Source organism: Triturus cristatus, chromosome 9, assembly GCF_964204655.1.
Source record: "Triturus cristatus chromosome 9, aTriCri1.1, whole genome shotgun sequence".
Taxonomy (NCBI): domain Eukaryota; kingdom Metazoa; phylum Chordata; class Amphibia; order Caudata; family Salamandridae; genus Triturus; species Triturus cristatus.
Window position 1 is genome coordinate 83,168,364 of NC_140592.1, and position 22,356 is coordinate 83,190,719.

At 45.6% G+C, this 22,356-nt stretch overlaps 1 protein-coding gene across 1 annotated transcript in view; it reads right to left on the reverse strand.

Moving 5' to 3' along the window:
• The window catches only part of IFT122 (intraflagellar transport 122), a 453,095-nt gene that overhangs the window by 281,998 nt on the left and 148,741 nt on the right, over window positions 1-22,356 (reverse strand). The window contains exons 9-11 of the mRNA XM_085624471.1: window positions 19,249-19,440; window positions 1,466-1,604; window positions 1,176-1,378 (exon numbers count right to left, since the gene is read on the reverse strand). Coding sequence (XP_085480597.1) covers window positions 1,176-1,378; window positions 1,466-1,604; window positions 19,249-19,440 — 534 coding nt within the window. The remainder of the gene's footprint in view (window positions 1-1,175; window positions 1,379-1,465; window positions 1,605-19,248; window positions 19,441-22,356) is intronic.

Sequence of the window (22,356 nt, forward strand, 5' to 3'; positions counted from 1 at the left end):
CGAGTCTTATTCAAAAAATTGTGTTAGGTTTCTTAAACACCTGTATCTCTGTGACGTCTTAGTGCACCCACACAAACTATATATATATTCATGCAAAAAAATATATCAAATGTCTGGAGCTGGCGAAGGAAATCACCATTTACAATCTCAATGCAGCCTGGCAATATATTGAAAAATGTGGCAATATTTTTGTTTTTGTAACAAATTGGCTCAATATTTTGTTACATTTCTCAAATGGACTAACATAAAACCAGGGATGCTACCCAAGCAAACACTGCCCTGTACCCTGAATGTTAGAGTCTAGCAATACCAAATATGTGTGGGTTTTCCTAGGTAATACAGTCTACACAATCAGTTACGTAACATTAGCTCGATTGTGGAAGGATCACTGTTTATGGAGTTCTGTTCATTTGATGACCGGTATCAAACTCAGTTCCATTGAGATGCATAAAAAAACATATTTTCTAATTATGTACAGCCCAAGGATTCTAATGGTATAAGCCAGCCCTCCCTCGCGCTCACTGGCTGAATCAGTAGCACATCCTGAACCTTTGTCCAAATGTTAGTGATTTATTTTCAAAACAAGGTAATTCCCTCCAATCTGTACCATGCAGGTATTTATCACTGCCAAGGTTAATCTGCAGCTTTGTTCCTCTGGGTCTTCTGAGCTTGGGGGTATTAGGCATGCATGGCATCTCTGCATGCTCAAGGTACCAACAGGTGATACATTGGCAACGGTGAATTCTGAAAATTCAGAAAGCAACTGCAAGCAAAAGGACAGTTCAGGCTACCATTTAGGTTTGGTATCGCCTCTGGGATGTATGGAAAGACATCACAGCCATATAAATTTAGTGACATCACATTGAAAGAGTTTCATCCTTGGTGCTAGATTACCCTCTGCCTGCTTCCCCACCCAGGCGACCCCAGACATTACTGAAAACCAGACTAATAAGATGTGGATTCCATGAATCTCAGAATCCCCTGCAAATGTCGAAGCATGGGAGTAAAAAAGACACTTGAAGAAGCAGCATCTAAAATGCATTATTCAAAGGCAAAAAGGAAAATAAAAAGGATGAGCATGGGTGCAGATATAGGGGCATGCCATATATTTTGCAGACATGTTTGCACATAACCAACACACCATGATAACATTTTCCAGAGGCAGGGAGCAGTACCTGGCAGAGAATGATATTCTGCGAACACACAACCAGCAGGTTGCACTCAAACCTCTTCATGATCTTCTCTTTGATGCGGTAGTGCATGTCAGAGGTGTCGTCTGAGTACAGCTCATAGATCAGAATCTTCTCCGGCATCTGAATTGCCAGACGATTCTTGTAGATGGCGATCTTCTTCACCAACTCGCGACACTTGATCCTTACTGGACAAAAAAGAGAAGTATTGCAAGAGTTTATTTGGAATTTTTCTCATGAATGAGAGAGAGCCTGTCTAAATGCTACACGCTTACCTTTCTGCTCGGTGATGAGGTGCTGCACAATGACGTCAGTCATGTTGTCCCTGTAGGCATAGCGATCCTTATACAGGCCATGGACAGTGCTGAAAATCAGCTGATAAAAGGCGATCGTCCCATCCTGACAGCCAACCACCTGTGAACAGAAAAAGAAAGAACTCAGGGTTCTGCATACAGCATACCTCAGACACAATTTCAAAAGGCGCTTGGTGAATATTCAAAGATAAACAGAGCTTGCAAACTCCCACTCTTCCAGGCTAAAATATGGAGGAAAAGAACACGAAGGAAAATGCAGGGGTGAGAGATGAAAACATGTATACTATCCAGGGGTAGAGAAAGGGATCCAAGATACAACAGTGAGATTTAAACTTATAAGAACCCACCACAAACAGTCTCTATTTCAGACTATCCCAAGCCCTTCGGTATCTATCATGCACAATTTAAATGTATACTAATGTAGAGTACAGAAAGCTGTCAGAAGGCAAATCTTGCAGCCCAACTATTAGGATGTTGCCACCCTGATATCAGGTGGCATTCAAGGGCCCTGTAGGGTCCTGCCACAGTGCCACTTTACAATAGAACACTCCATGACCAATTTCACATCTGCCTTCATTTTTTACTCTAGCCCTGGTTTCCATACCAATGCCTTCTGGTTCATGCAGGTTCATCGGTAGACTTGTTTATTATCAGGATTCCTGGTCCCTATGGATTGAGTGACCCACACGTGCATGCTTTCTGGACTTTCCTCTGTCTCAGGCTTGATTCACGCTCAACTACTCATTCCAAGTCTCCCTTCTTCTGCCTTCTGGATTCTGTAGTCATTCCCGGTCCAAGTCCCAGTGCAATCTTTGCTCTGTTGGCAGAGCCAATTCCAAGTACCTGGCTCTCTAGCTGCACCTGTGCTTCTCCCCGAGCGGTCATACATGTCTGGTTTGTGCCCAGTGTGCATGCAACCATCTCACAACTGACGTTGTGGACACACCTGCTCCTCCATTGAAGGCCGTTTTCCTTGTTCGCATGGGAATTGCATATTCTTGACATCCAGTATTTTATTCATGTTCCCTGTTACTCGATGCTTTAGCTGCCATGTTTGTTTTTATTGCAGACTCTTTGTCTAGTCTTCCAGAATTCATTGTACTCTCTGTGTACTTCCAACCCTATTTAGGTTTGTATGCAGATTCCTTGTCCTTTACTCTTGTTGGATCTGCATACATCTAATCTTGTTCTTCTTTGTATTCCAGATTCCTTACTCTGTATTGCAGAGCTCCTTGTTCGTTCTGCGTTTCTTGCTACAGCTCTTTACTCGCCTTTTATACATTCCTGCGTCTGTATTGTTTTCCCAATTAGCTAGTTAAGCTGGTCCATCTGGTGTTTCTTTATTGCTACTTTCACACAATTCCATGTTTCTAGAATCCAGTCCTTCTTTTGCTGGATCCTCTTGCCAAATCGTCTTCCTCTTGCTCGGTTCCTTTGTCGTCCTTTGTGTCTAAGTTCAAATCTTAGTTAGTATTACCAGAGGGTGACAATGAGTTCTGAGAGGGCAATGCCCAGGTACAGATATCCACCAAATGCTTTTCTTCCATAAGAATAGCAGACTGTCTCCCAAAACACTGGAAGAATAACTGCTCCTTGCCGTTTTGTGATCTCGCTTGCACTACATACAGAACATTTTCCATAAAGAATGCAACCTATCAATTTTTATTTTTATTGTATTTTAAAAGTTTTATATAGCGCTAGCTTGACCCGTAGGTATCAGAGCGCTTTACATACATACTGTAAAGAAAAACAGACGGAAATTGCATTACAAAGTAGGCAGGCAGTAAGGAAGCAAAACCAGGGATAGAAAAAATACAGCATGGAAGATAAGGTGGTTAACACACTCAGTCACCAACTATCCTTGAATGTCAAGAGAGAGGAGTAAACTCGGATATTAAAGTCTAGGTTAGTTGACGTTGGTCAGGAAACTGTTTGTTAAGGAGATGGATTTTCAGGTCCCTTTTGAAACAGGAGAAGGAGGGGTTGCATCTGAGGACTCTAGGGAGAGCGTTCCACATCCTGGGAGCGTTGCCAGAGAACGATCGGTATTGTGTGGTTTTCTTTTTCAGTTTCGGGGGAATAAGAAGGAGTGAGTTGGAGCTTTTCAGCGTTCTGGATTGACCTGCTCTTACCAATTTGTTGTTCAGGTAGTTAGGGGCCGGAGAGTGAAGGGTTTTGTGTGTGATGCAGGCCAGTTTGTAAATACACCTCCCTTCCATGGGGAGCCAGTTGAGGGAGTTGATATAATACTCAATTTTTCTTCTGCTTTGTACTTCCCCATTGCCTTTCCAGTGCTTGTTGTACAGTGTTTATACGAGTTTCCTTTTTTCTTTTGCAAGCATTACTCAGTTCCTCTATTAAGATGCCAGTCTGCTCCAACCTACTCCAGTTTTTAGCTTCTGTCTGCCCTTACCCATCCAGGTGTTCCCTTACACATATTAAATGTGCCTCTCCCAAATTCCCTGGTCTCTCTGTACACCTCTCTCTGTTAAGTTACTGAAGCAGAGCTCCAGACATTCCCACTTCTGCTAGACTGCTTTAGGTTTTCTATCCACGCGAAAGCCTACCATTAGCCCAAACCCACTGCACACAAATAAGGATATATGTCATAGCTCAGACCGTAACTGAACCAGAGGAGGTACTCTAAGTTGTACTAAATGTACAGCCAGATGGGCTGACAGAGTACCATTAAGAGCTAAACTTAGCTCGTCCCCATTTACTCTTAGACTGATACATACCAAAATGTAAAGCTATCATGGTGACAATTGTAGCTGAAGGCACTATCTTTACTTGGCAGAACCCCAAACCGCTCCTAAAAATCGAAGAGCAGCCAATGCTGCTTGCGCATACATAGTAGAACATGTTCACTTTCCCCACAGACATTCACAGACTTTCTAGTGAATTCATAAAAGAGCCTTACTGTATAACATGCTGACTGGTTTTAGAAGGACTAGCTTAAGGTGTTTGTGTAACAGGAGGACTATAAGCAAAAGGGTCTCCATAAAGGCACCTTTATCCTGCTCCTAAATCATGGCTCTCCTACTATCAAAAACTGTTTGAGACCACAGAAAGAGGGAAAATAATAAGGGAACAGATGGTCTGAGCTCCTGATCCCAGAACTCCTCCAGGTAAAGGAGGGCAGAGCGCAAGTGGAAGTGGGCAGATGCAACGGAAAACCACACAATGCATTGAGCCCAAAGGTCTAGGACCATCTGAAATGACCAGTACTTCATTGTGAAGTGCTCAAGGAAGAGACAGTCTTTGTTATTGTCTTTATGCGCTCCTGTGAAAGGTAATCTTTTGCTACGCCTGTGCTCAAGGTGACCTAAATCTTTTGGATAGTACCAATGAGGGTTTTGAAAAGTTCAGAGGAGACCAGCCTGAAAAGGGTCTGCAGGACAAGGACTTGGATGGACAAGGCCATGTCCTGACAGGTGCTCAATGGCCTATAATAATACTGCAATAGCGGGCTGAGAGGAGAATAAAGGGGACCTTGTGTACCAGTGAAGCTTTTCTCTAATAGCAAACCAAAATATTACCTGTGGTGCATAGGGATGCAAAAGCACCCATAGTACAAGTCCACCAAACACAACCAGTGAGGTGAACCTCTGATAGTCTCGGACCCAAAGTTCGCATTTAGGTTTTTCAGAGCGTAGAATGACTATTTCAGATCACAAAAACCCACAGTGGGACAGTGTCTAGCCCTATTCTTGAAGGAAACAAATCAAACAGAAGGCAAAGAGCTTTAACTTCTCAAGCGGCAGGATTACTTATATAGCCCAAAAGGTCTGCCAGAAATTCTAGTCAAGTCAAATAGCTTTTGTGGGTGCTAACAAACTTAAAGATATTCAGGCACCACATACAGCATTTAGAGATGGTCACAGCAGAGCAGGAAGTCTCATTGGTGATAGCTGTGGCAATTATATAGCATATTATTTGTGAACAATAACTGCATTCATGAAGCCCAAGTGCTCTAAGACCACTGTGTGCCAGTAGAGATGAAAGAATAGACCATCTTAGTCTCCAGACATTAAGACTTTTCGGTCTTAGCCAAGGCCAGGCAGGTAGGGGTTTCCTTCTCTACTACATCTCAGCTTGACCTTGGAGTAGGTGATAAAGGAAGAGAAGCCATATAAAAGCTTCTCCTTTATATGATGGGACACTCTTGTTGATATGTACTGCTACTAATTGACAAGATGAAAGTGAACAAAAATCTGTTTAAAAATAAAAGCTTCTCCTTTCTGGTTCTCACATCCACCCCCCCCCACCCCCCCTCCAGAAAAAAATGGCTTGAGCTAGTCTGCATGGATAGGGAGGTGCTGGGCACCAAGCACACCAGCGAAATCCTTGGGACCTGGGAAGGGCTGGGGAATGTCTTTGGAGCCATCAATGTGAGTTTGACACACTAGAGATGTCACATGCATATTAAGAGATGATTCGGAAGCGAGCCCTGGGCAGGCTCATTTTGGAATCTGTTTGTATTCAAAAAGGGTTGAGCACTTACAAATTCTCTTCCACCACCTCCACAAAAGAAAGGAGTTTATTCTCCACAGGGAAAGGGGGACAAACAAAAAAGACAAAAAAGGCCATATGGGAATTTTACCCTTTTGGCAGCCAGGATGTATTTACACGTAAGAAGGCCGCCTAGAGATACTCTTTCATGCTGTATATAAACATCAATAGTGCAGCCAAGTGTTTTTGTGCTACCTGGAAGGTGTACATTACCAGAAGTGTATGTAAGTAAAACTCTCCTGGCGGTTCAGGTGGCTTAACAGCTTTCGGGTGTGAGGGTTCCACCAACGGTCAACTGTTCCCGACAGATGATTCATTAAACAAGCTCTAGATCCTGAAGGTAAAAGTGGGCTGTAGGCACAACAGGTGAGGTGGAATAGCCTTTCTCAAGACTACAGGATTTGTAGAGGAGGACATGGGGCATGAGCTAAAGTCTTCTGGAGGTGCGCTGAGTTAACGCAGTGATAAACCTGATGGCAGAGTAGTGGAAGAGTCTTGGGCCGAATGATGAAGGCAAAGCCACTTGCACCCTTTATGAAGCTGGCTGGCCACTGGTGAACAGAAAAGCAGAAACATGCTCTTCTTCAATTTTGCCCGCCAAGCTAGTTGTTGCTCAAAGAACAGTAAGTATTATCTTCTCAATTCTAAATGGGAGGGCGACTGAATAATCTGGGAGGAACATTCTAGATTCCTGGTCCCTATAAGACAAAAACTTTGGCTAATACATGACGAGATGCAAGCAACTCCCTCCCATGAAACCTATACAAGACATCTTTGAGGGAATTGGTCTCCAGTGTCACACCCAAAGTGTGAGGCTTGCTCTACCCCACTATACAATACACAACCGGAGTCACTATGCCCACAGCCGGAGTGTTCCTCACTATTATGTAATAATTGATTGCGGTATTGTGCCCCGATATAGTGTGACAGTGCTACAAGACTACACAAATGGCAGACAGCCTTTGCTTAACGAGACTTGTCAAGTTACTTTACAAGACCACACTAAAGGTCGCAATATACGAACATACTCGCCTATCTCCCAGACATCACACACTAGTGTCTACACTCCATGACATCTACCATTGATGCACAATATAGACCAGATAGGAATTCCCCTCTCCTTTCTCTTTCTTTACTGTCTGCTACTGGGAGTGCACCTGTTGGTTGGTGGTTTGTTTATATACCGCTGCAATAGTTAAGCACGTTATATGATTTCTGCACTGTTTCTTTATTTATCGGCAACACCGGACCACATTTTCTACCACTGTAACACAAGATGTCTTCGTCTATATGTAAAAGGCTTTATACTTCTACATACCTTACAACAATTTATCTGGTATTCCTAAATTTGGGATCAGATGGCACTTAGATGCCACATTGTCTATGTGCTTTCTTTCTTTGTTTCCTTCAAAAATCCGATAAAATCTATTAAAAAAAGACCATACTAAAGGTAGACAGCCATCTGGCCATAGTATGCCCCAATGGTGAAAGTCTCCACAGAGGAAGGTTTGCGCTAGAAAGATGGTCTCCTACTAAGAGTTATTTGTCACAGAGCATAAAACAAGTTATTTGGGACCAGGAGAAAGATGGTCAAGGTGAGGCTGCTTTCACCCTCCCAGGGGTTACTAGCAATCATTGCGCATTCATCAAGTAGATGACTTCATACGTACGAGGAGGATCCCTTGACAGAACAGTACAGCAATGAGTTTCACAGATGCTGGAGGCTGGCCCTGCCACAGAACTGACAACATACCTCTCCATTCATCTGGTGCAAAAGAATCAATAAAATAATCCAAAACGTTCTGTAGGATTTGGCCATCACAGCTCTGCATTAACTAAGGCATACTAGCAACACAAAGGGAGCAGGTGTGAACTGGCTGGCTGTTCCACAAACAGGACATCCAGTTCTTGTGTGGATCAGCTGCTACTAATTGTGTATGCAATAATGTGAATGGCTTGATATCAGGCAATTGCGGCATTATCTATTGATGCTAAAATCAACAAGGGAAAAAAAGAAAAGAACAAAACAGCAAGAGAAAGGCAGGTGGGGTTGTGCTACTCTGCCACAGAAAAGCTGAGCGCAAGAGAAGCAAGTCAAAGTCTACAGCGATTGGAGGAAGGCTGTATTTCTTTTTTTTTTATCTTCATTTGTTACAGTTATCAACATACATTGCAGTTTGCACGTTCGGAATACATCTGGCTGTTTACAGTATCGCTGCTCATATTTACAGCGGACGGACAGATCACAGTGCATTGTGCATAATCATCTCTTAGCAATTAGCTACTGCACGGTCTGGGCAGGTTAGCTGTAATATAGCTACCACATGTAACTGAAGAATCAATAACAATTTAACAATAAACTATTCAAAGCTAAAGTTACTAAAAACGTGCCTGCACCCGTCCTCCATATCAGGGGAACCGATGTGATAACTGAACATATAGAAAAGCATTATCAGGGGAGCAGATCTAGGCCAGGGTGCCCCTGGTGAGTTGCGTCTGAAAGGTATAACCAGTATTCAGCAGGGAAGCAGCAGTGGTGGTAGGCTAGAGGTGATGTTCGTCCGTTTTCAGACCTGCGCGCAGTTCCACTAGCAACATGTCCCAAGTACCAGAGATGGGGTATTTACGGAGGCCCTTTGTATCCGCTCTATGCAAGGACGGTAGAAGCATTTATTCATTTTGTGGGGAGTGAGGTAAGCCCTGTGTAATTTAAAATATTGAATCAGCTTGAAGCAGGAATTAAGGGACACCAAAGCAGGATCTATCAGCATAGCCTGCCACTGCTTGTCTGTGCAGCAACGGCCGATGTCTGTGTCCCAGTGTTTTTCGCAGTGTGAACAGTGGCGTGCATGGGGAAAGAGCTAGCTAGCCATTGCATCAGATGTCTGCCCATCTCCATCACATGGAGGTACTGGATTGTGAGGTACATGCTTTGTTCTGGCTGTATGTCTCCCAGCGTGTGACCAGTGATCAGACAAGTAAAGTGTGCAATAGGAATTATCCAGAGGGAGGTCAAAATCTGCAACCAGTTCCTCACCAGAAAGGAGGACACCATCACAATACAGATCGGCTATACTACAGAGCCCCACTTTGTGTCAGGAGCTTCATTCCCTCTGTGAGGTCAACCCCCTCCCCGTCGGGTCCCAAGCAGGGGCAGTGCCAGAGTGTAGGGTGTAACCAATACGGTTAGGGAGAGACTCCTGCGGAAGCATCAATGCATGAGTCGCATTAGTAGAGGGTGAGGCAATGGCTCCCAGGAGACAGGGTGGAATAAATGAATGAATGAATTTAAGTTTTATAAAGGGCAAACTTAGCCCTGGGGCATCAAGGCGCTGTGGAGAGGGATCAGGAATGTCCTTAGGTAACAGGGCTTACAGATTCAAGCAGGTGAAGAGCCAGGTCTTCAGGGCCTTAAGGAACGAGGAATGGGTTTCCAGAGTCGAAATTGAGGGAGGAAGGGAATTCCACAGATTAGCTCCAGCCAGCGAAAAGCACCCCCCCCCCCCCCCCCCCCCAATCTGGATTTCCTAAACCTGGGAACTGTTACCAGCTTCGTGCTAGCAGATCTTAGCTGCTTGCCGGGGACATATCTCCGAAACAGTTTTTTAATGCCTTCTGACCCCATATTGTAAAAGGTCTTGTGCACCAGGCACAGGACTTAAACCCAATTCTCCGGCCCATAGGGAGCCAGTGCAGACTACTGATGGTAGCCGATACAGAGTGGAATTTAGGAAGACCCATCACCAACCTGGCGGTGGCATTCTGCACAAGTTGAATTCGATGTTGGAGCCCCTTATTTAACCCCACATATAGGGCATTGCAGTAGTCTAATCTAGACAGCACAAGGGCCACCACTGCCTGCTCCGCGAGGGGAGGGGAGGGAGAGAAATTGGAAGATCGTCTTGAGAGTCCGTATCATCCCAAAGCAGGTGGAAACTGTTCTATTTACTTGGGGGCCCAGGGAAAGGGACGTATCCACTATGATGCCTAGATGTTTGGCACTAGTGCCACGGCGAGAGCAGGATCCAAGCGTGTCAGGCCACCAAGCCTCCGACCAGATATCGTTTTTGTCTCTGAAAATTAGGATCTCAGTTTTATCCCCACTGAGTCTTAGATAGTTCTCAACCATCCATGAAGCCACCGCCAGCATGCAGTTTTTAAAATTTGCAGCTGACGCTGGACACTCTGTGATGGTAATCATGATTTGAGTGTCATCAGCGTAGGTTCTCTTGGCCAAAAGAACTTACCACCGTGGCAAGCGGGGCTACATAAATATTAAAAAGGGTAGGACTCAATGAGAATCCCTGGGGAACTCCACAGAACAATTGTTTAGTAGCAGAGAGGAATTGGCCCATCTTGACTATTTGTGATCGATCCCTGAGGAAGGATGTTAGCAGATTAAGGGCAGGGCCCTCAATCCCTATTTCCCGGAGCCTCCCCGCCAGTCTAAGGAGGGAGATCGTGTTGAAGGCTGCCGTCAGGTCCAGAAGGATCAGTAAGGTGGTGTGACCAGCATCAACCTATTGTCAAATGTTGTTGAAAATGACTTCACGCCGTCTCGGTACTGTGTTCACTTCTGAACCCATGAGCCATCGAGCAATTGGTGTTCATCCAGATAAGTACTAAGATGGAGGTTCAGGTGTTTCTCCAGAATTTTGGCTGGGACGGGTAACAGGGAAATAGGCCGGTAGTTCTTTAGTTCCGCATGGCCCAGAGAGGGCTTCTTTAAGAGAGGTTTAACCACCGCAGTTTTCCATGCGGTGGGAAATTGGCCAGTGGTAATGACGGCATTAAGGATTGAGGTCAGAGGAGGAACAATGACCTCCTTTCCTAATTTCAGGATCTTCAGGGGCAGGGTTCCAGTGGGGACCCAGATCTAATTCCACTTAACATCCGCTCAGTGTCCTCTTCAAGTAGGAGAGGAAAGGAGCGCAAGCGGCAATCTTTCAGGGGAACTGCCAGAGAATCCGATAGAAGATCTGACTTTGATCCTCAAGCGTTGGACATCTCCAAGGAGGAGTATATGTCCTTAATTTTGGCATAAAAGAAGGATGCCATTTTTTTCACACAAATCCTGGGAAACCTCGGTGTTAACAGTGGCTGTAGGAGCTAGGAGGGAATTGATCACAGTGAAAAGTTCCCGTGGGGATTTTATGGACTCCGTCATCTTGGAATAATAAGTGACCTTTTCCTCATTAATGGCCAGCTTATATTCCTTCAATCTAAGTTTGTGCAGATCCCTTTCGACTGAGGTAAGATCGCAGCGCCACTTTCTTTCCTGGTGTCGGCAAACCGGTCTAAGCTTTCTCAGCCTTTCATAGAACCATGGGGCCGAAGGGCATTTTCTGGCCACATAGTGCTCCTTAAGAGGGGCAAGAGAGTCCAAGGCCGCCGAAAACCAGTTGGAGAAGTCGTCATAGATAGAGTTGACATCCAAGTAAGGGAAGCAGCAACAATTGCTAAGTTTATTAAGAAGATCCTCCTTATTTATCCGACTAAAGTGTCTCTTCATCTCCACCCTGTTCTTAAAATTGGTGTCTAGGTGAGATACTGGCATTTCCATAAGGAATGGGATGGCAAAATGATCAGAGCAGGAGAGTGGAATAGGATCCATCACCTCTATCCTAGGGTCATTAGAGAAGATTCCGTCCAAGATGTGTCCTGCCGTATGCGTGGGGCTCCTCACCAGCTAAGGAAGACCACAGGAGTCCATTGTTTCCAAGAAAACCTGCATTTCAGTACACAGAGTTTCCTCCAAATGAAAATTAAAATCACCCAAGAGTGTTACATTAGATCTAGCCAGATAGGGCTCTATTCTATTACAGAAGTCCTGATTGAACATTGCTCTGGGTCCAGGAGGTCGGTAGGTGACAACTCCAACAAAACTTTCAGTGGGTAGGACCTTCAAAGAGAAATATAGGTCCTTATAGAGATCTGAGGGAGAGGTGAGGGCCTCGGTGAAGCATAAATAGATGTCTTTATAGAGCACTCCTAAACTCCCCCCTATCCTCCCATCCCTATCGAGTCTGGACAGGGCATACCCGGAAGGAATGGCTTACACCAAATCTGGCCCTGAGCAATCTCTGGCCCAGGTTTCAGTAATGACAACCCAATCGGGCTTTCGAAGGGACACAAAATCGCTAAATTCTGTAGTGTGCTTGATCAAAGATCTGGCATTCATAAGATATCCCATAAAGTATTGTTTCAAAGACAAAGGATGTGGCTGACAGCTATCCTCATGGGATTTCTTGGCTGCACCCAGCGTGATTGCTGCCTCGCAATTGGCACACTCGTACATCTGACAGCCGGCCAGAAGCTCAAGATATAAGATCAGGCAGTTTTCAACTTGTGCAGCGCAGCAGCGTGGCACCTCTGACCAGGGTGATCCACTAAATGAATAGGTGCAGGATGCACTCAAGGTCCCACAAGGGGGAGTTGGAGGCAGTGTCTTTCAGTTGGCAACCCATGAACCAAGAGGCTACCCATTGCAACTGTGAGGCCAGATAATACTGTTCAAAATTAGGTCCTGACAGTCCTCCCTGATCTGTTTCATAGATAGAGCTTGGCGAGAGCCACCCTGCGTCGTGTCGCATGCCATATGAGGTCACCCGTCAACTGTTCCCGAGTGCGGAAATAGGGCTTTGTGACATATAAAGGTAAATTAGCATAATAGTATAACATGCGCAACAGCATGACCATCTTTGTAAAAACTATTCACGCGGACACTGTCAGTTTCAGAGTCTGCCAGAACAACATTTGCACATGTAGCGTGGTCAGTGCGTGGGTGTTAGAAAAACACTCCCACACCGGAAGGGTGGTGGTGTTCTCCCAGACATACACTGTGGTAGCTTGGCTCGAGTGGTCAGGGATCAGGCACCGTGCTAAGCATACGCCATACCCACACAATAACCATGCGTGCATCCGTTCCAAAAACGACACTACACCTTAAAAATTACACTGAAAATATCTCTTTATCTTCTTTTCTCTTAGTTGCTGATTAAATAAGTAATAATACAATCACAGTACACAAGGCTTTTCCTGTGGAAGGGTAAGTCAAATAAATAATACTTCAACGATTCAATAAATAAGGTAGATCATAAATAATCAAGGCATAAATATAAGTGCATTACATAAAAGGCTATTAAATATTATGAGGCAATAAATACTGCGAGACAATAAATACTGTGCGACAATAAATACTGTGAGACAATAACTACTGTGAGGCCATAAATAGGATGAATACAATAAGTACAGTAATCTCAATAAATAATAAAAGCCAACAGTGACACTTGAAAATCAGTTCACATTCCTGAGGTACTATGGAATGATTTGGCCCAATCCCAGCTTGTAGAGTTTTGGATGACCTGAGGGGTGTACTACCTGGCTTGGACAAGGCTGAGGCCTAAACTGAGGTAGATCAAGGGGGAATCTAGAGATCTGGCTCTCCCACACTACACAACCCCTCTGTATTAGTCTCAGCTCACCCCTGGCACTATCAAGCTGGTTCCAGCACCTCTCTAGCCTCTAGGATAGTCTCTTAGGGCTTCACAGAGCCTTAGGCGCCCTCTATTCCACTTACTGCCCTTTTTATGAAGTTCCGACGCCGCCGGAGTCGTGGCGACGCCGTGAGGCGGTTCCGGTTCGATGTCGGCGGCCTCGGCTCAATGACAGTTCTTGTCGACGCCGGGAGGCGGTTCCGGTTCGATGTCGGCGGCCTCGGTTCGATGACGTCGGGCGGTCTTGGCTCGATGTCGACTTCGGGCGGCTCCGGTTCGATGACGTCGGGCGGCCTTGGCTCGATGTCGACTTCCGGCGGCTCCGGAGTGCGATCTCCACTCCCGACCTCCGGTGCTCCTTTCCTCAGGTTCCGGCGACTCCGGAGTGCGACCTCCACTCCCGACCTCCGGCACGATTCTCTTCAGGTTCCGGCGACTCCGGAGTGCGATCTCCACTCCCGACCTCCGGCACGCTTCACCTCGGTCTCCGGCGACTCTGGAGGGCGGACTTCACTCCCCCGTCGACGCCGCACACTCGACCTCAGGTGACTTCCTCCTCGACCTCTGGTGTCCCCACGACCTCCGTCGGCGCCCTCTCTCGACCTCTGGCGGCTCCGGGTACGACGTCTGCTTTCCAGTCAGCGCCGCTTCTCCACCTCGGGCTCCAGGTCTCCAGGCTTCTCGACGTCGGACTTCAGGAAGTTACCAGTAACCAGGTCAGGAACTTGCTGTTCTTTACTTTTAAGGCCTGTTCCGGCTGTCCAGGTCCTTAAGATGGTTTTTCTTGCTTTCTCCCACGCAGGGCTCCTGGCTGGGCTCAGTCAGCAGGGACTAGTATCAAGGGTGGGTTTCTGGACCCCACTCCAGGCACAAGTTTCCCCCCCTGCTGCCTCACTCCTTCCTCCTTCAGTTCTGTGCTCCTCTCTCTTCACCAGTCAGGTGCCAACTGCCTACTCCAACTGCCAACCTGGAGATGCCTTCCCAACATTCTAAACCTGCCTCTCACTGTCACAGGGTTCTAGAATGTTCTGGAAGGTACTAGTAGGTTCCAGTGATGTCACAGGTGACAATGGGTGGCCACCATTTTGTGTTTCAGGCCCTCAGACAGAAGTTCCAGGGGTAGGGAAAATGGCTCCCTGACCCTGCATCAACACTAAAAAGTCTGGTGGTTCCCAAAAAGGAAAAATACTAACAGGGTTTGAGGCAAAAGTGGGACAAAATAAATAATGATGAGGAGGGACCACCCAAAGGGCTGACAGGTCTAACAGTGGGCCAGGCTGTCCAGAAGATCTTCTGATGTGTGATAAATTCAGATTCCCAGATAGCGGAATTTGATGGACCGCTAGGCCAGCCAGCCGGCTGATCTGCAGGGCAGGGGCTGGTGTAGTGGTTCCGAAAGGAAATGAACAGGATTTAGCCCAATTAACTCTAAGGCCCAACACCTACGCAAACTTTTCATAAACAAACAATGGCACCAAAGCACACACACTGCAGTTTCTTTCTAGTCCTTGATAAGAAAGTCCAATTTAGTCGTAGATGATGATAAACTATTCCTTTTTAATTCATAGACAGGTTCTGTACATGTTATATTTCAACAAGAAGAAGCCGACACGTGTTTCGTCTACCCGGACTTTTTAAAGGCTAAATGTGTATCCGATCACTACAATGCCATACGAAAGTCATCAACCTGAAAATTTCAGTTCCAAATGCGTGACCGCTTGGTAAATAGTAGTGTCCAAACAGAGCCCCCAATCTGTAATCAAATAAGCGGAAGTATCCAAGGGGGCAGCCATACCTCCATGATTCAAAAGAGAGTGACGCTGTTTCAATCGGACCATGGTCTACGCCGTAGAACTACGATAAGCCTGCTTACAAACATCAACGGTCTCCGTATCTAGGGCCTGAGGTACTAAAGAAGGTCCTTAAGGCTAGCAGCATGAATTGTTCCTTAATGGAACCCTCACTAAGCACATGCGGGGCTGATATAGCAGGTTGATTGTCTTGGTGAAGACAAAAGTGAAAACACAACATGTCACACATCCCGGTTTGCCATGTCCCCAAAAACTGCATGTGATATTTGTAAGTCACCCTGACAGCCCTAAGGCAGGGTGCTGAGTATTACATGTGAGGCCATACCTGCATGAGCAGATATGCCTCTGTGCTGGTCAGTACTATTACTGCCAGTGTAAGTGGACCGGGAAACCATTTTAAAACATGAGCTGGGCAATGGTTAAAACGAGTTCCCCAGCTACATGATGGTTCACTGAAAATAGGGATATTTGGTATCAAACATCTCATATTGTTAAACCCACATTCATGCCAATGTTGGATTTACCAATACATGCACCCAGAGGGCAGCTTAGAGGTGCCCCAAGAAAACCTACCAGCGTTTGGTGTACTTGCTGACTGGTTTCTGCTAACCTGCCACCAGAGATACTGTTCTGACCCCCTAGGATGATAGCCTCTACTCTCAGGAGACCCAGAACAAAAGTCTGTATGGGAAGAAGGTGTAACACCCCCTCCCACAGAATGACCTGCTGATTAGCCTTTCTTGAGTGGCAAGCCTCAAAGGCAAGCCGCCTTTGTAGTGTGAATCTGGCTCCCCCTCACAGGAGAGAAAGCCAACCTTTTTGTCTAGGGCTCCCTTGGCACCTGAACAGGTGGGAAAATTAGCTAGTCAGGTAGGCATGCCACCTCCAGGCTTGTACCACCCCTAAGGTGGGCCACTGTGAGGTGGAGATGATTTTTGAGAAGTAGCCATCTTTGTGATGGCATAATTAGGAATTCTGGGTCAGGGTTAGCCCACTTCCCACAGGAAGTGGTCATATATGGGCGTAGTGACCCACTGGCTACTATCCCATACTCCACATAAGCCCCTAAATTCAGTATTTAGTGGAGCCCCTGGCACCAGAGAAGCAGATCCTGATGACCTAAGAAGAGAAAGGACACCGAAGAGCCAAAAAAGCGGAGAGGAAAGAAGAAGCAGGTGATGTGGAACCAGCCCTGCAGGCGTGTCTAACTTCCTTGTCGAAAACTGCGCCAAAGTCGACTTGTCCTGCAGCTGTTGACTCCAGAGACCAGGGAAGGCCAACCCGCCTTAGAAAAAGACACAAGACCTCCTGTGAACAGCAGACCTGTTCTGAAGAAACTCCAAAAGAGAAGACTCCGGAATCGCCAAAGCACGACACCCGAAGCCACCGCTGCTTCGTCTCCTACAGCCCGAGTTGAAGTGGGTCACCAGTGTCAACAAGGTCCCCCAGATCCACCAGAGCTCGAGTCCATCATGGTTTTACCCCTCCAGGACTCCTCGACGTCACCTGCAGCCTCTGTACGCAGGCCCCCTCAACCGCAACTGCTTCAGTAAGGAAAACCCCAACACCCATCGCCCCTGGGCCTTGGAGAAGAGGACCAAAAGGTGTCCCCCGTCCCCGAGCATCGCAAGGCCTGAGACCAATTGCTGGTTCAGCCCGACTGGCCTCCTGGCCAGAACATGCAGACTCTTTTTGCAGTGACCGATCTTCTTTGAAATACATTGGGCTGACATTGGGCTGCCAAAGCGGTTTTGCACCCGGCCGGCTGGTGGTGTGCAGCTGGTGCTGCCTTCGACCTTGCCCACCACTCACTTTAAATCCTGGAGATTGGTCTTGTAAGTCGTTGTGCTATACCCGTTTGCAGAACTTGTTCTTCTTTCCATAAGATAATATTGCAAAACTCAGAGATTGCACCGTGTCCACTTTTTTAAGCGAAAATAATTTATATTTGAAAACATACTTACCTGTACAATATTTCTCCGATGCCTACACATATTTAACAGATACTTGCCATGTTTATAAATTGGTGTGGATCTCCTTCTACAGTCGTGTGTGTCATTTATTGATCATTGTGTGTATTTGCAAATGTCTTGCACTCCTCTGTGTTAAGCCTAAGGCTGCTCGACCTCATCACCCCGGAATAGAGCACTTTAGGATTGCATAGCAAGCCCCTGTCCACTCATAACGGAATCCCTGGACTCTTTACAGGATATATCAGATTCTTGATATATCACATATAGAGCAGGCTTCCTACAGGAATCCACACTGACCTATGCAAAGCCAGTTAAGAATGTTATCAATCAATGCATATAACCATTGGGAAATGTACATTTTCCTTTATCGATGTTCTTTGTATACAAGATAACCATTGGAGCATTGCATCGTCTGCACTATGGTCAATTATTTTGTTGATTGTTACACTTGATTAGAGTCAAAATCTTACAAGCTGCAATCTACACCACTCCTGTGTCTTGTTTTCCTTGTAATTAACTTTTTGGTCCGATGAGTACCTATGCCTTCCTTCTAAGACACATAGGAAGGTACCACTTTTGAATGAGTCCCATCGGACAATTGTTATATTAATACATACCTACCCGGGGCCATGTGGGCAGATAGAGTTGTCCTCGGTATTTAAACATTGAGCAATCAAAAAAGGCAACAATAGTTGTTCAAGTGGTGAAGTCAAGCTTTAGTTTCTTCAGGGTGGAAAGGAGAGGTAATAGGGTAGGTTTCAATTCACAAGGAAAGATTGCGAACCTAAGCAAGCTTTTGACCCACACAGATATCACTGGGGCTAAGTCAATGGAGGGCTTTTTGGATGGAAATGCTGGCATGGAATGTTATATTAAACAGGGCAGCCTTATTTTGAATATGGCCAGCAAAAAGGGAGGTGGTAAGATCCTAGTTCTTTATGGGAACAAAAATTGTGGATTTCCAAGATCTACAGGGTTGTAAATGGTGTGGCACATCCTTTAGTCTTTAGGTCTTGGAATAAGGGAAAGGGAATGTTTTGGAAGACAGAAACTAGCCCCGTTGATAACTGACCTAATCTCTTCAGACAGATGCTTCTTTTAGCACAAAAGATTTTCTGTAATAGATGGTAGATACTGCCTTTAAGTTAATTTCAGACTTCAGTCCTTCAGTCCTCACCAGTCAGGCATGTAAACTAAAACTTAGCCATGGAAAGTGCTACATAACGATGGAAAATAGGTCTACAGAGCCAGTCTCCAAAGTGATCGAGGAAGTTTTTTTTAACTAGATGAAATGTGCAGCAAGTTTCTGAAATGGTAGCTAAAATTTAAGAACAAAAATAAGAGTGAAAAGGTATAGGAGTGATCAGACCAGGGGACTGAAAAAGTCTGGGTTACATGCAGATGTATATCACTAATAAATCTCAAATCTAGGTGAGGGCCCTTGTTATGTGGGGGGGGAGTCTGGTCAGGTAAAAAGAACTTGTGAGAAGATAGAAATGAGAGGTTAGTAATCCAAGGGTACTCAAAACAGATGTTCAAATTGTGGACAAGCAGTATGTGGGAGAGATCAAGAGCAGAATAGGTTATAATATTGGAAGAGATAATAGAACAGAGTTTGCGTTATCAGGGCATTTTTTTGTAAACAGAAGATGAATTCACCTCTCTATAGCATCAATGCCAAAGTAGCTTAAATGATCTTAACGAAAGATTTAAAGCTAGCTTCGTAAGCTTCAGCACCCAAAGATTAAGTTCTTAGCAGAATCAGCAGCAAGTTGGGTATAACAGCGCATACTAAATGTTTTGTGATTTTACAGGACTAAAATAAAATTCTCACTTTCAAACCACTGTCCTGAGAGACCATTCAAAGTTATGTACACCGAACACCCTGTGATGCGCACTAAGTAGTCACTATCTTCTACTTAACACCTGGTGAATGCAGCATCTCCACTTACCACATAGTTGGAGTCCGGTTTGACTTTGCATGTCCACACCCAGGAGCTCTGCTCACCAACGGTTCCCAGACGTACACCATCCTTCGTGTAAAGGGACACCTGCTTATCTGAGCCGCCCAAGATAATGTACTCGCCTTTGGAAAAGTAACTGACGCAGCATGGATCAGAGGTCAGTACACGATCCTTCCCAATCTAGACAGGGAAGATGAGAATAAAGATCAGTACATGTATATGCCTTTGAATTCACAGGGCTCCCCTGCAGGTTGGCCTATAAACCCCCAGCCCCTAGATACTGTGACCACGAAGAACACCAAAAGACCAACAGGCCCACCGGAACGTTTCGATTTTCAGGGCCCCCTTTCCTTAACAGGGTTCCCCCCAGAACTTAGTGGTGACCTCCCCTATTCATGCCACTGCGGAAACAGGCAGCCATCTCGGCCGTTGGAGGCCACCTCTTGACCACTAACCACAACTCTGAATGCTTCTCCTAAAACCTAACTTTGGCTATCCTGGAAAAAACTCCTGAGTATCATATCAACTTCGAGAGCCTACTACTGAGTAATTGTCCTGCCGCAGCACTGTCATGGAAAGATATGGTCCCACCTCATACTGCATTAAATTTCTACCGCACCTCTCCATACATGCCGCTAAAAATGTCAAAAACAAAATCCTCAAAGAGCATCCAGAGACCCTAATAACAGACATATTTTACAGTCCAACAGGTATAGGCCATAAAACGGAATTCATCTTTTACACTAAGAAACCAAGCAAATGGAGAGAGAACTTCCTACAACACCTGCACGTAACAAATACTACCAACGTCCCTTATGGATCTAAACTCTCTATATCCCCATATCAGGACTTTAGCGGAGAACTGTCCATAATCATTCACACATGTGGGAACATACAAGCCTCTGAACAAAAACTATCCATTTTAGATCAACTCTTCCCTGCTCTCTGGGTGTGGGAGTGGATGTAATGGAGGCGCAACCATTTACCCTCTCCCAGAGAATTCACCCTGCACCACCTCCGCCACTAGCTGACCCTTCTACTCCCAGTCCCCAGCGCAGTCTCCACTCCACCCCCCTACAGTCTCTTCCATTCCCAGATGCCCTGAAACTTTGGTTTCGCCTCCAGAATTACTTTCCACCTCTCCATGGCACACCTCCACTGCCCAGTTTCAATTATTTATCACAGCCGAATCCTCTCAGTCCTCCATCTACAGCAGGCTGGATACTACATTAGTCTCCACCCCAGACTCCGACGAGCCCCTTCATTCGCCACTCCCCACCACAGAACCATTTGCCTCTCAGCCAATCCCTTTAATAGCCCGTCTAGAACTCAAAATCAACACTATCCTGAATGAAATGTTGTCACTACGTATGGACACAAAGATTAGCCACATCCTGCCCAAACATCATGCTTCCATGGCAAGCACTGATCCTGCCACAAATATACACTCTGCCCCCCATTTCTTTACCCCAGGCAAACTATCCCCTACACTCATCACCACCTCAAATCTAGACGCACCATGACTGGAATGCCGCAGAGGGAAGCCGCAATACAGAGCAACACATATGACATTGCTTCTAGACACCCCTGCCACCACAAGATTTAGGACATCCTTGGTATGAGGAGGACCCTTACCACCACTCACCCTCCCAGGCCGTCTGCCCAACTAACTACCATCCAACCCAGTCAGCCCAGCCCGAGATAATTACCTAAGCTCTGCTGCATGTTACTAAACAGTTAATCAGCAGTCAAGCATGCTACTGACATAGCTGGAACTATTCTACGACTCAAAATTGACATCTCTTTTCTAACCAAAACTTGGCTGAACAACCTCCCATCCCCTTTCATCGATTTCCTCACCTCTCCAGGCTTCTCATTCATTTGTTGCGACTGTAAGGATTGCATTGGTGAGGGATTAGCCATCTGCACTAAAAAGATCTGTGCTCATCTCCCTTCCACACTACCAACCAAATATCCTAGCTTTCAATATTTAGGAGTTCAGCTCGCCCAAAAAGGCCCAAACACCATCAAATTTCATGTCATCTATCACTCTCCAGGTGAAAAACAACAATTCCTCGAAGACTTAACAGACTTAATAATGCAAGACTCCCTAAAAGGCAGCACAGGCATTATTCTAGGAGACCTAAATCTGCACCTGAATAAGGCCAAAGATCCTATCGTACAAGCCTTATCCACCCTCCTAGAAGCAAACGATCTCACCCAACACTGCAATACACAAACTCACGATAAGGGTTCTAACCTTGAAGCAATCATCTCTAAGCATAACACCATATCCCTCCACTCTATCCTGCCCACCGACTGGACAGATCACCAGCTAATTATTTTAGATCTGAATACCATGCTACCAAAGGTTCACCCTAAACTATCCCTCCCAAGCAATGGGTGAGGAACATACATCGTCTCCCCCAGGTAGAGTTAGAAGGAGTAGTCAGCTCCCAAATTACACCTCCTCCCGACCTCACCTCTGCCAATGACCTTACCACTCACTACAACACAAAAATGGCCGGGCTCCTTGACACAGTCGACCCTTTGTAACTCAAGAAATCAAGAAATATCCCTTCCAGATCCAGGTTTAATAAAAACCTTAACAAAGAGTGGTAGATTCTGATTGGCTGAAAGAAACTGGAGACAACAGCCCCCATTAACCAATCTCTCAATCCTCCAAGCTGAACGCCAAATATAAAAAAAAACGCATCTTCAGAGAAAAATCATCCTTCTTCCAAGCCCAACTTGACTGGTCTAGGAACAGACCTAAAAACCTTTTCAATATCAAACTAATATCCTCTTTACCTCAACACCCAATTATTGACTCAACTAAGCACTACGAAGAATTCGCACCATTCTCTGAAAAAATATTTATCATCGATCAATCCGGTCTCTTGCCCGATTCAACCTCTATATGGAAACCCCTGCTATGGTCCTGAAGCAAGCCAGAATTGCTCATCATCTCTAAGCAGACGACAGCAGACTATATTAAAATCTCGTCAGTTAAACACAAGTCCTAAATAGCACTTTCGCTACAGTTCAATCTTGGCTAACCAGCAACCATTTTAAGCTAAACCCCAACATAACCGA